Raw genomic sequence first — 14,571 nt, 5'->3', positions numbered from 1 at the left:
TGAGACGGGTGTAGTGAGTAGGGGTGTGCCATATCGTATCGTACACGATAATATTGCCAACTTTTTGGAATATCGCGAACGATATTATACCCTGAAATATCGTGTCATATCACCCATCCCTAATTATCACATCAGGGTACTACTTTTGTACTGTTTTTAGCAAAATGAAAATTCACACTGTTCTCATGTCCCATTATTTACCTAATAGAGTCATAGAGATTATAGAGATTATATCTGTCCAGTATCATTTATTTTACTTCAGTTCTGGATATATGGAGATATTTGGAGTATTAGATCCATTCTGGATCATTGACTTTTGTTACAATCTGATGAAAATTATTGTATTTTTTTGTCATGTCTGGTGCTGAAAGCACACCTGTGTCCCCCACACTCAGCTCTACCTGCGATTTCCAAGCTTTCAACTACAATACCCAGAACGCACCACACCATGACATCACGCTCACTCCCGATCACATGACACACCGCATGACACCTCCAGGAAGTCCTGAGTATTGATTACCCCTCAGTGTATAAGGACCATGCTCACGCTCACTCGTTGCCGAGTAATTGTTTGGTTCGTCCTGCATTACAAAGCGTTTCTCTTGCCCTTGTTTGATATTCCCTGTATGATCCTGTTCGACTGTTCCGACTTTGATTTTTGCCTACGCCTGTGTTTTGGATTTCTGTGTATGACCTGGACTGTTATAACATTATTGGATTACTGCCTTCTCTGTGATGCCACCTGCTCGTGTATGAACCCTGGAATGTCTCCTGTTTGTGGTATGGTTTCCCTGTGTTATACCTCACTGGTATTGAACCTGCTCGTCTTGACTATCCATGTACAATCTTGTTTTTTTAATAGAGCTATTAACTTGTATCTGCACAAGTCTCATCTTTGTCTGGCCCTGACATTTTTAATATCTCAGTTAGCAGTGTGCCATATCATTTCGTGTGCAATGTTGTTGCAGTAGTTTATTCTTGAAATATTTGTTTTAATTGAATGTTTTGTCATATTGCCAAGAATATCGTTATGGCAAAAATACCATGAAATATCGAGATATTATTTTAGGGTCATATCGCTCACCTCTAGTAGTGAGACAGGTGTAGTGAGACGGGTACAGTGAGCTGATGGATGGTGTAAGACGGGTGTAGTGAGCTGATGGGTGTAGTGAGACAGGTGTAGTGAGCTGATGGGTGTAGTGAGACTGGTGTAGTGAGATGGATGTAGTGAGACGGGTACAGTGAGCTGATGGGTGTAGTGAGATGGATGTAGTGAGACGGGTACAGTGAGCTGATGGGTGTAGTGAGACGGGTGTAGTGAGACGGGTACAGTGAGCTGATAGATGTAGTGAGGCGGGTGTAGTGAGATGGGTACAGTGAGCTGATTGGTGTAGTGAGACGGGTGTAGTGAGACGGGTACAGTGAGCTGATAGATGTAGTGAGGCGGGTGTAGTGAGATGGGTACAGTGAGCTGATAGATGTAGTGAGACGGGTGTAGTGAGATGGATATAGTGAGACGGGTACAGTGAGCTGATGGGTGTAGTGAGACGGGTGTAGTGAGATGGATGTAGTGAGACGGGTACAGTGAGCTGATGGGTGTAGTGAGACGGGTGTAGTGAGGCGGGTGTAGTGAGATGGGTACAGTGAGCTGATAGATGTAGTGACACGGGTGTAGTGAGATGGGTGTAGTGAGACGGGTACAGTGAGCTGATAGATGTAGTGAGACGGGTGTAGTGAGATGGATGTAGATATCGGGCCGGTCCGGTTAGTGCCAGGGTTTGATTGACAGGCTCCATTTGTTTTATTAATTATAGCTGCATCTGATCAATAACCCGACAGCTGGATCACTCCACTCTCCGACACTTTCCCTCCTGACGTGAAATCATGTTTTACAAATGATGCCGAGTCCGGATCAATACGCCGAGACTCCGCCCCCAGGGGGCCGTGGACAGTGTGGAGTGTACACCGGTATGAATGTTTACAGTATGAATACAGAGAGAACCTGAGCTCCACAGTGTGGTCTAAACACCGACTACAGCCGTCTGATCTGATCAACACTTGTGATTTAACTAAACACACAGACACAGAGCTGTATAGAGCAGTATAGAGATATATACTGTAGAGCAATATATAGCAGTATAGAGCTGTATAGAGCTGTATAGAGCAGTAGAGAGCTGTATAGAGCTGTAAACAGCTGTATTGAGTTGTATAGAGCTGTATAGAGCAGTATAAAGCTCTATAGACCCACAGAGCAGGACAGGGCTGTAAAGCAATAAGGAGATTAATAGAGCAGTATAGCATATTGTAGAGTTGTAAAGAGCCGTATAGAGCAGAATAAATCTGCTATAAGAACGGCATAGCAGTATATATACAGCTATAGAGCAGTATACAGCAGTATATATGTATATAGAGCTGTAGAGCAGTACAAAACTACAAAGCTGTAAAGCATGATACTGCTGTACATAACTGTAGAGCTGTAGAGGAATATTTATCTGTGTACAGATATACACAGCTGTAGAGCAGTTTAGAACAGTATAAAGCAGTAAACAGCAGTATAGAGCAGTAAACAGCTGTAAGGAACAGTATAGAGCAGTATAAAGCAGTGAAGAACAGTAAACAATAGTATATAACTGTGTAGAGCAGTAAACAGCTGTAAAGAACAGTATAGAGCAGTATAAAACAGTATAGAACAGCAAACAATAGTATATGAATGTATAGAGCCGTAAACAGCTGTAAAGAACAGTATAAAGCAGTATAGAACAGTAAACAATAGTATATAACTGTATAGAGCAGTAAACTGCAGTGTAGAGCAGTAAACAGCAGAATACAGCAGTATAGAGCTGTATAGAGCAGTAAACAGCAGTAAAGGGCAGTATAGAGCAGTAAACAGCAGAATAGAGCAGTATAAATTAGAGCGGTAAAGAGCGGTATAGAGCAGTATAAATCAATATGGAGCAGTATAGAGCAGTAAAGAGCAGTATAGAGCAGTAAAGAGCAGTATAGGGCTGACTGAGTGGAGAAAGAAACTGCATTTCTGAGGAACACGAGCTTTTACTGTAGATATTGTGGAAACAACAGAATGCCTTCGAGGCCCTCAAACACACACACACACACACACACACACACACACATACACTCACACACAGATACACTCACACACACACACACACACACACCTGAGTGCTGTACTGAATTAAACATGCGAGTGTGTCTGAGTGTTTCTCCAGGGGCCGAGTAATCCAGCCTCTCTGAATTGATTTGCAATAGAGACGTTCACACACACACACACACACGCTACACACACTCACAAACTCACAGTGAGCGTCTGTTTCCTGTTGTGACATGGCACATACGTTAAAGAGCTCTAACCAGCAGCGCCCTGAAACCATACACGCAGTGGGTATAGTGTGTGTGTGTGTGGAGGACACACTGTTCCTTATAAATAAAGCTGTGATATTTCCTCTGCAGAGCAGATCTGTCCTACACACAAACACACACACTCTCACACACACACACACACACACACTGCCAAATCCACGCGTCCTACAGCATTTTAGTCCCCCCCCCCTTTCCCCCCATGTGTAACGCTGCAAACGTCTCAGCATGTAGAGAGTTGTAGAGGTTCCTAATGTTCCTCCTGTGATAATCCATCCCATAATAACTCCAGTATTCTGTATATATAGTAGCTGCAGATTGTGTGGTAGAGAGGATGCTGGTGTGGTTTGTTCGCCACTTCTACGTTAAGTACCCTTTCAGATGTCACCCTACTGGGCTGGGTTCTCTTGAGTGTTGCTGGCTTCTCCTGGGTGTTGCTGGGTTCTCCTGGGTGTTGTTGGGTGTTGTTGGGTTCCCCTGGGTTCTTCTGGGTGCTGCTTGGTGCTCCTAGGTGCTGCTGGGTTCTCCCGGGTGTTGCTGGGTGTTGTTGGGTTCTCCTGGGTGCTGCTGGGTTCTTCTGGGTGCTGCTTGGTGCTCCTTGGTGCTGCTGGGTTCTCCCGGGTGTTGCTGGGTGTTGTTGGGTTCTCCTGGGTGCTGCTGGGTTCTTCTGGGTGCTGCTTGGTGCTCCTTGGTGCTGCTGGGTTCTCCCGGGTGTTGCTGGGTGTTGTTGGGTTCTCCTGGGTGCTGCTGGGTTCTTCTGGGTGCTGCTTGGTTCTCCTAGGTGCTGCTGGGTTCTCCTGGGTGTTGCTGGGTTCTCCTGGACGTGGCTGTTATTCTGGAAGGGTTTTAAAGGGACGTGTGTTTAATTTGCAGCGTGGTGTAAATAATCCACAAGCAGCGCATTACAATATGTTCCCTCTCAGATCTCAGCAAGACAGTGTGTGTTTAAGTGTGTGTGTGTAGGTGTGTGTGTGTTAGGCGGTGGGACGGGACCGTGGGGGCCGTCAGCAGTTTTCAGCGCGAGCGTTCGGCCCTTCAGGAGGCCATTACAGCGAATTTGTGTCACGTCAAGTTTCCAGGGGGACATAATAAAGCATGAAAATACGCTCATGATTCCACAGCTCTCCACCGAGAACCGGAGAAAACAGGCCGCCGGTGTGTGTGTGTGTGTGCGGAGTGTGTGTGTGGAGTGTGGAGTGTGTGTGTGTGTGTGTGTGTGTGTGTGTAATAGAACGTGTCAGCTCTGTTTGATCTGCTCTTCTAAAGATGTTACCTGTGAACTACCTGCTGTAGATCAACCTGTAGCTCAGAGAGAGAGAGAGAGGGGGAGCGGTGGAGCGAGGCGGTGGCGGGCGGGGTGCCGGGTGGCAGGTGGAAGTGACGGAACATCAGAGAGCGGCGGCGGGTGGAGGAGAGGGAGCGCGAGGGCGCGGGCGCAAGAGAGAGAGAGAGAGAGAGAGAGAGTTTATCTCGGCGTGAGGAGGTGTGAAGCAGCTGCTTGTTCTTTCAATTACGCGCCGCGCGCTAACACATGTAGCGCAGTTAGCGGAGGCAGCGCGAGAGCGACGGCCTGACAGCCCCGACGCAAACACGCTAAACAAGCACGCGCCGGGGTTACGGCTCACGCTCGCTCTCGCGCACACACTAACGCACACACTCACTCTCACACACACTTGCTCTTGCGCACTCCGCTCAGATCTGACACATTGACAGGCCTGTATAATGTGGATGTGAGCGAGAGCACTTACTGTTATTTACACTGACTCTACTATAACCCCACTGATTTCTCATATTAAATCAGTTTAGCCCCGCCCATTCATCATACAGTTCTGTAGTGTAGCTCCACCTAATACAGCCTATAGCAGTTTAGCCCCGCCCATTCAGTCTTAAGTGTTTTTTTAGTCACTACCATTCTACCACATAGACCAGTCATATACATCACCTGTATATTTACACACTTTATATTTCCGGTCTGATCAGAGATTAGTGGGCGGGGCTTCAGTGTTGAGAAGCTGAGTGGGCGTGTCAGTTTAGTGTAGGGTCAGGCAGGGGAATGGCAGGACCAGACCCGGCACAGCAGCCCTTCACTGCTGCCACTGATTCAGGTCAGTCACCTACACCTGTCATCACGCCTCCGCTAAACCCTGCCCCCTCCTGAGAGGGTCACGCCCCGCCGCTCCGTGCCGGCAGGGGGCGCTGCAGAGCCGGCAGTGGCAGGCGGGTATTAGAGGCAGCTGAAGGTGGCGGCTGCAGATACGGCGGTGCTGTCGGCCGGGTGACACGCTCTTAGTCACGGCACTCTGGAGAGAGTGAGATAACAGTGAACACACCGACGCCGGGGGCGGGGCAATTTCACACCCCCAAAATACACACCGCCGCTCGCAGCTCCGCACTCACTTCTTACATTAGATCTTTTATACAGCACAATAACTCATACTGGATATTTATAAACTCTGCATTATTACACTCTCACACTAACTCACACTAACTCACACTTACTCACTACAGCATACAGTTATTAATACCTCACTCTCTGCTTCACTACAGTTCTGATTTTATATCAAAAACCTTGTTTAAAATATCATATCATTAACACGGTGGAGGGATACATGCTGTGGGGTGTAGTGCATCAAAATATAGTCCCTAAAGAAAACTGTTTTATTCAAATTTTACACAATTTTACCTCCATCATCATCATTTCATATAAAGGGTGCAGATCAGTGTTGGGTTTTTATGGTTCTTCACATATCACAAGTTCCTGTAAAAGATGTGATCTTTAAGGCGTAATACAATATCAGATAATGAATAATGAAGTGATCCAGATTATGAAGGAACACATAAAAAATCATGTAGTAACTTAAAAGTGTTAAACAAACCAACATACTCTTATCTGGGGAGCTGTTTGTTAACTTGTGGTTTCTGAGGCTGGATGAACTTATCCTGTACAACAGAGAGAACTCTTGCTCTTCCTTTCCTGGGGCAGACCTGATGAGTGCCAGTTCCATCATTATAACATTTGATGCTCTTTGCAGTGACTGCACTTAAGGATACTTTTAAAGTTCTTGAAATTCTTGACCGACCTTGATTTCTTTTTAAAGTCATATTTTATCTTTACGAAGTACTTAAGTAGTTGTCGCTTCTCATAATCTGGATTAGAACATTACTCAAATATTCACTATTCACTGTATACCTGCAACTCTACCTCTTTACTACTTTACAACTAATGCTAACAAACACATTAAGAGACAAGAAATTCAAGTAATTAACTCTTGATGAGTTCAGCACAGCTGTTAACTGAACGCCTGAATTCCAGGTGACTCTACATCAGAAACCTGACTGAGAAAATCCAGCAGAGATGTTCAAAACTGATCATCTAAACAATAGGAGCTACTTTAAAGAATGTAAAATATAAAACATATTCTGGTTTATTTAACACTGAATGATTTACCATCAGTGAAGTTTATGTGTTGATGGTGTGGTTGGGGGTGTGTTGGTGATATGGTGATGGTGTTGTGATTGTATGGTGAGATGAGGGCTGGTGTTGTGGTGGTGATGGAGGTGATTGGTTGATTGGTGACGGTGGTGTTCTGTTGGTTGCAGGTGAACGTGTCTCCAGGCTGCAGTAAGGCTCTGACCCGGATGCTGTACTGCCCGTACTGCGGCGGGCTGCCCGGACTGCGACCCTGCGGGAATTACTGCCAGAACGTTATGAAGGGCTGCCTCGCCAACCAGGCCGACCTGGACCCCGAGTGGAACCTGTTCATCGGTGAGTTCCCCGGTTCTTCTTTCTGACTGCTGAGATACTTTATGACTACAAGCCTTTGGCAGAAAAGTGGCTTAGTGGTTAGTATGTTCGCCTCCCAGCAGTGGGGTCTTGGGTTCAAGTCTCTACCTGTGTCTGAGTGGGTTTCCTCCCACAGTCCAAAAACATGGAGATCAGGTGAATCGGATATTCTAAATTGCCAAGAAAAATGTATACATAGGTTGATGTATATTGATGTATATTGTATATGATTATGTGTATAAAATGTATGTATGACTGTGCCCAGAATAGTCCTCCTCCAGGTGGACGGTTGTTTCCGGTTAAGAGTACGCTGTGTGCTATTGGCTGCTGCTTCTCATCAGTGTGTGGATGAGGGCTAAGTATAAATGGTTGTGTGTAAAAATGTGTAAATTTTACAAAACTGCTGCTGTTGTGTAAAGCACACCTTTAGAACATGATTACAGCGTCACACGTGCTGAACAAGTCCTCCAGGATGGAGGCTGTTGGGGCTGTTCTTGGCCTGTCGCTGACCTCCATCCTCCCCCAGGCCTTCCACCGTTTCTGGGCTCTGCTGAAGGAGCTGCTCTATTGTTGTGGTTGGATAGAGCAGTTCCTGGAGTTCTGCAGCTCCGGCAGGTTTACTTCACGGCTTTAAGGAGATTTGGAAGCGGAGAGGAGTGAGAACACACTCAGCGGAGTGTGTATAGTGTATATAGTGTATGTGAGTGTGTGTATAGTGTGTGTGTGTGTAGGTGTTTTGTATCTCTGTACAGAGGCACTGGTAAAGCTGGGCTAAGCTGTGCTGTTATGGAGTTGGAGAACACTCTTCAGGAGTGTTAAGCTCTGCTTTATTCTCCTCCGGAGCTCCGGGAGAAGCTGCTGAGTGACAGTCAGGTCGGGTCTTCTCTCGTTCCAGTTCTGCTTCAGGTTCTGGTTTAGATTCCGGTTCTGACCCGACAGAGAGATTGAGATTATTGCCGTCATCCGTAGCACTTCTGTTTTCATGTTCCCGCAGAAGCTCTCGCTCTGTGAGATCATTTAGTTCGTAAAAGATGCTTTAGAGCCGGGAGAGAGTTCTGATCTCTGGTCCTCCTGAAATCGCTGGTACGGGTTTCTCTTCAAGTGGTGCGGTCAGTTCTGCTTCCTGTTCTGTGTGTGGGGTCACGTGGGTTCATTTTGTACCGTGATGCTTCCACTTATGGGGTTAATTTAATTTCCATCAGTCTGCAGAGCTGGAGCATCAGCAGTGCAGGAAGCAGCGGAAGGCTCCAGCTTACTGAGCAAAAAGTTCGCTTTATACTCAAATTATGTATTTATAAAAAACAATAATTATAAGATAAAGTCCTTTGATATCGCCACAGGCTTTTACGGTCTGGACCCTCACAGATATTGGTATTAACTAATGGCAGGGGTGGAGTCGAGCATCTGGACGAACAGGCAAGGAATTGGAGCAAAACTTTAAGTGAATTTATTAAGTAGGCGTGTCATTAAATGTGGAAGCCTATTATGTCCTCTCGAACTTCTAGAACCTCTGAAAGCTCTGGAGGCTCTAGAGGCTCAGAAGGATCTTGCAGATCCGGAGGCTCTAGAACCTCTGACAGCTCTGGAACCTCTGAAAGCTCTGGAGACTCTGGAATCTCTATAAGCTCTGGAACCTCTGACAGCTCTGGAACCTCTGAAAGCTCTGGAGGCTCTGGAATCTCCGTAGGCTCAAAAGCTCTAGAATTTTGGAAAGCTGTTGAGCCTCTGGAAGCTCTGGAGGCTCTGGAATCTTCTGAAGTTCTGGAAGCTGGCTCTATAAGCTCCGGAACGGGATGGTCACCTGTAGAACTCCACCCCGCTGGCCCACAGGACGGGCAGGACCACCCAAACCGGTTCCATTTGGCCGTGTTCTCTCGGCACGGTTCCTCTGAGGCTCCTCGGCTCTCTGTCAGTCGTCTTTGTTCTCTTTGAGGTGTTTGACATTTCAGATTTCATTTTCCTCGCTATAGATTTTCAATCAGCGTATTGCTTCTATCTCTCCTATCTCTCCTGTCTCTCGCCAACAAAGGGCCATCGACCGCTCCCCCGGCGCCGCCGCTCCGCCGGGCCTTTTGTGCTTTGAATATTTATGCAGGGCCTCCGCCCGGGCGGTTGCCGTGGCCTTTAGTGCGGGATGTGTTGATAAGGCCGGCATTGATTGGCGTGTCCTGCACCTGTTCCGCATCATCACTCACCTGCCTGATTGCAGCGCTGCACTAATGGGCTTTAGGAGGAAGACGCGTCCGTTACCATCTGAACTTTAACACCTTACAGAAACGAGCGCCTCAACTTCAGGTCCAGTTCAGCTTCTGCTTCAGCTTCAGCTTCAGGTTCTGCTTGGGCACACAGAGGCTAATATTATAAAAAATACCGTATTTTTCGGACTATAAGGCGCACTTAAAAACTTTTAATTTTCACAAAAATTGACAGTGCGTCTTATAATACGGTGCGCCTTTTGTATGGATTTTACTCGTCAGGTTGTAAGGAGCAGTAAACACACACTCCGTGCAGCGTTATAGAGAGTTTCAGTGCTATACAGAGTCCAGAGCCGTGCAGCTCCGAGGCTGGAGCAGCAATAGCATTAGCTAGCTTATTCACTGTTCAGAGATCAGTATTATCTAAATTTTACCCGTCAGGTGTAAGGAGCAGTAAACACACACTCCGTGCAGAGCAGCAATAGCATTAGCTAGATGCTAACCGCTTAGCTAGCTAGCTTTTTCACTGTTCAGAGATCAGTATTTTCTAAATTTAGCACTTTTAATACTGCTGGAGCAGTATTATTAGAGTTAGATGCTAATCGCTAAGCGTTCACCGTTCAGAGGTGAGTTATCGGCCTGTAAGTCTGTGCTGCTTTGCCTGGCTAGCATTAGCTAGATGCTAAGCGCTAACTCTCTCAGAGGTGAGTTTTATCAGCCTGTAATCTGCTTGTTTACAGTGTTAAAACAAGCTACGGGGGACGAATCGCTAGCTAATATCTCACTGTCTTACCAGAACACGCAGGATTACTCAGTGTAACGCTGTCGTTTAAGTTTGGGTTAACTTTACTAGTTTAGGTGACTAGCTAGCGTGCTAGCGGATAGCTATGCTAACGCTGGTGCAGCAAGCCTTAGTGGACATCTGGAAATCTAAGCTTACTGTAAATAAACTGAAGCACGTTACTCACCCAAATAAACAGTTTTCAGGAGAGGAATCTGTGTAGATTAATATCCAGCACTCGTTTGACTTTGAAAGAGCTAGATTTATATATACTGAGACGCTCCACCGGCAAGCGACCACCCCCGGTGGGGGAAGGGAAACATGGCGCCACCCCTGTTCACTTTGATATAGGCACCCTTTCTAGTGTCACTTAACGCGCCTTATAATGCGATGCGCCCTATGTATGGAAAAATAGCAGAAAATAGGCGTTCTTTGATAGTGCGTCTTATAATACGGTGCGCCTTATAGTCCGAAAAATACGGTAAACAAATAAAGCAACAAAATGTGTCACAAAACAACAACAATTACATTAAATGTGATTAATTGAAAACTGTCTAAATGTGACTGTTACGAAACAGAACTGTAACGAAATCTGATAAATCGAGAACCACATCTAAGAACAAATAATTTAAAAAAATTACCGAAAAGACAGTTAATTAAAAACAGGTTTACTAAATGGATTAAAAGAGAACAGTGGCACAAAATACATGGATGTAAATGGTATGATAAAAAGTAATAAATAAATAACAGTTTCATTTGATTCAGAACATCATTACAAATCTGGTCAGTGAAATATAAAATAATGTGATGAACTGTGATTATGATGTGACTGGTGATGCTGGAGGTGATATTGCAGTAAGTCCAGTGCAGTGTAGTGCTGTTGTATCTGCATCTCTGATCTGTTATTAGTGTTATCAGGGTGAGAATTACAGAACCGTATCTCCGTATCTTTCTATCTGTGTTTCTCTTTATTCTCTTTATTCTTGTCTTTTTAAGCCCACCCCCCCAGGTGTGTGGAACTGTGTCATGTGCGGGAGGTGGGTGGTTAGAGATTAATGAAGTGGATTGTTAATTTAGCGGCAGCTCCGCCAGGGCGACTGTCCTGTTAATACACTCGCCCTCCAGAGATAGAGCGCCGCCTCAGTGCCGCCCCGGGCTGCCACAGCTCAGCGGCAGCACTGCCACACTCACAGCCCTCACAGAGACTCGTTCAGAGGCAGGTTAAAAGGCAGATTGAGAGACTGGTTGAGAGGCAGGTTGAGCGACTGGTTGAGAGACTGCTGCTCTAGGCTTCCTTAGCATTAGCATTGAGCTGTTCTATGCTAGTATTGTGACTCTTGTGTGGGGTGGAATTCTGAAAGGTTCTCGGCTGGTCCAAAAATCCCGGACCGAGGAGAGAGACGGAAAACAGAATCCTACATCAAAGAGAATCCTACATTAGCATTAGCATTAGCACTAGCAGATATTATTATTATTATTTGGGTGGTGGGAGTTTATTCTCAGCACTGCAGTGTTTAGCAGTGATTAGCATGTTGGTGGTGTATGAGGTGTTAGTGAGTGTTGAGCTGGTACAGTGAGTGGATCAGATACAGCAGTGTTTAGCAGTGATTAGCATGGTGGTGGTGTATGAGGTGTTAGTGAGTGTTGAGCTGGTACAGTGAGTGGATCAGATACAGCAGTGTTTAGCAGTGATTAGCATGGTGGTGGTGTATGAGGTGTTAGTGAGTGTTGAGCTGGTGGTACAGTGAGTGGATCAGATACAGCAGTGATTAGCAGTGATTAGCATGGTGGTGGTGTATGAGGTGTTAGTGAGTGTTGAGCTGGTACAGTGAGTGGATCAGATACAGCAGTGATTAGCATGGTGGTGGTGTTAGAGGTGTTAGTGTGTGTTGAGCCGGTACAGTGAGTGATTAAACACAATGTTTTAAAACTCCAGCAGTACTGCTGTATGGGTTTAGGGGTGTGGTTTTGATTTGCGTGTTCTGTGATCTGTATGGTGTTGGGGGGTTCTGTGTTGGGGGTTCTGTGTTGGGGGGTTCTCTGTGGGGAGGTTCTGTTTAGGGGGGGTTCTGTGTTAGGGCTTTTGTGTTGGGTTCTCTGCAGTAATGTGTGGAGAACCTGCCTCAGATATACTGATGTTGCGTAAGTCGCGGACACCTCTCCTTCCAGCGTCCTACACACAGCCTGCACTCAGCGAGTGAGTGTGTGTGTACAGTGTGTGTGTAGTGTGTGTGTGTGTGTGTGCGTTGCGGCTCCATTAGTGTGATGATGTCATTAGCAGGTGATTATATGAGGGGGTGGGATAGAGCGGGGGAGTGGGGGGGGGATTGCGTAATTGTGTCCATTAGTGATCTCCGACACTCAGAAGAAAAGCTGCTTTCCAGACTAAACTTCACACTCAGATCACTCCATCAGCTCACTCTGAGATTAGTGCACTTTAATCACCCCCCCTCATTAACCCCGCCCCTCCCGAAGCTCCGCCCACATCCGAAACAGTTTCGATTACTGAGTCAGACTGAATCAGGTAATTTTCCTGTGATAATATCAATACACTTTTATTTCAGTTAGCTGATGTATCAGAGCTGGAGATCCGGGATCTAAACTCACCTATTACAGAAAACTGACTCAAATTTTTACTGTAACTCTTATTTATAAACACTAATAAAAGAAATCTGAGGGGAATCTGTTCCTCCTTCTGCTGCAGGACAAAACCTGCACTCCAACAATAGAGATGCATTCTGGCAGAGAGACACAATTCAGCACAACACCTGACACTAACACTCTACAAACCAATCAGTGTTAAGTATACGGAGACTCCGCCCACATATGCAGGTGATGATTAACAGGATGTAGTTAAGTAGATTATTCACTCAGTCACTTAACTGCAGAAACTGAAACTAACCGGATTAAATACAGAACAGAATACAGTGTAACACATGAATCACACTCCTCAGGCGGTGTGTGTACAGTGTGTGAGTGTGTGTGTGTACAGTGTGTGTGTGTGTGAGGTCAGTAATCTGTAATAAGGGTATTATGGGATGTGTGACGTTGATGATCAGTGGTGGGTGTGATCAAGCAGAATTAGCATCGTAGCTATGGCGCTAACGCTAACAACTGAACTTTAGGCCTGTGGGAGGTTTGATAATCCTGTGTGTGTGTGTGTGTGTGTGTGTGTGTGAGACGACTGACACCACAGCATCCCTCACGCGAACACACACACACACACACACTCTCTCTGGGATGATGAAGGGCCGGGGCTGAGGGTAATGACGGACAGCTCGTTATCATTTGTCTTCACACTCAGCATTGAGGGATTAGGTGACACGCTGAACACACACACACACACACACACACTGCTGTGTTAACATAATGTGTGTGTGTGTGTGTGTGTGTGTTTGTGTGTGTGTATCCAGAACTCAAGGGGAAACATCCACTGTCCTTAACTCACATCCACACCCATATATTACACACACACACACAAACACAAACTCCAGTTAAGCCCCACCCATTATTTAATGTTCCTCCTTTTATCTCCACCCATTCAGCCTATGTCAGTTTAGCATAAATCCCGAACAGTGTTTGAAACCAGCTAGAGGCGGAGCTTATATTTACATTACATTACTGTGTTATCAGTGTAAACCAGCGAGGGGCGGAGCCTAGATATAAAGTCTCCTTATATGCCCTCCCTCAAGTTTCAGACACTAAGATTTACTAAGCCCCGCCTCTATCTGTGATGTAGATTTAGTTTTATATTTACTTTAGATCTAGGCTCCGCCTTCACCTCTCTATAGACAGTAATAAAAATCTAGGCCCTGCCTCCAGCTGGTTTTAGACGCTCATCAGGATATAAGCCCCGCCTCCAGCTGGTTTCAGACTCTTATAAGAATATAAGCCCCTCCCCCAGCTTGCTGTAGACAGTAATTGTGCTCCAGGCTGCAGTCAGCCTGCAGGGCGGCGCTGTCTCTGCGCTGTAAACGATCTGTATTGATTTTATTGCTATTTTTTTTCTTTTATTGCTCATTTTTTCTTTTATTGCTCATTTATTTCTTTTATTGCTCATTTATTTCTTTTATTGCTCATTTCTTGGTAATTGCTGGGTTCTGAAAGCGACGCCGGTCGAGCGCATCGTTCACAAACAGTCCAGTCAATAATGTTTCCTCTCAGCTGGAAACCGAGGCTCTGCGAATCAGATAAAAATAAACATGTGCGAGAGGAGAAAAAAAACAGCGTAAATAATAATTTAATAAGCAGCAGAAACACAGAGTCCTTTCCTTTACCACTTACTGAAATATACAGAAATATATCCAATTTAACACAGCATATAAATATCCCACACTTCCCCAGCAACATCCAATCATTATACACATAATATATACAACAATTCATAATATATAAGACTACAGTAATAATAATAATAATATAGTATAGAAATACAG

At 45.5% G+C, this 14,571-nt stretch overlaps 1 protein-coding gene across 2 annotated transcripts in view; it reads left to right on the top strand.

Annotated features, from left to right (window-relative positions):
* Positions 1–14,571, top strand: part of gpc6a (glypican 6a) — a 141,944-nt gene that overhangs the window by 75,774 nt on the left and 51,599 nt on the right. For both annotated transcript variants that reach the window (XM_022674918.2, XM_022674919.2), the window contains exon 4: positions 6,976–7,141. In XM_022674918.2, the coding sequence (XP_022530639.2) occupies positions 6,976–7,141 (166 nt within the window). The remainder of the gene's footprint in view (positions 1–6,975; positions 7,142–14,571) is intronic.

This window comes from Astyanax mexicanus, chromosome 21 (assembly GCF_023375975.1).
Source record: "Astyanax mexicanus isolate ESR-SI-001 chromosome 21, AstMex3_surface, whole genome shotgun sequence".
Taxonomy (NCBI): Eukaryota; Metazoa; Chordata; class Actinopteri; order Characiformes; family Acestrorhamphidae; genus Astyanax; species Astyanax mexicanus.
Note: the sequence above shows the minus strand (reverse complement) of the source record. Positions and strands in the feature narration are given on the sequence as shown.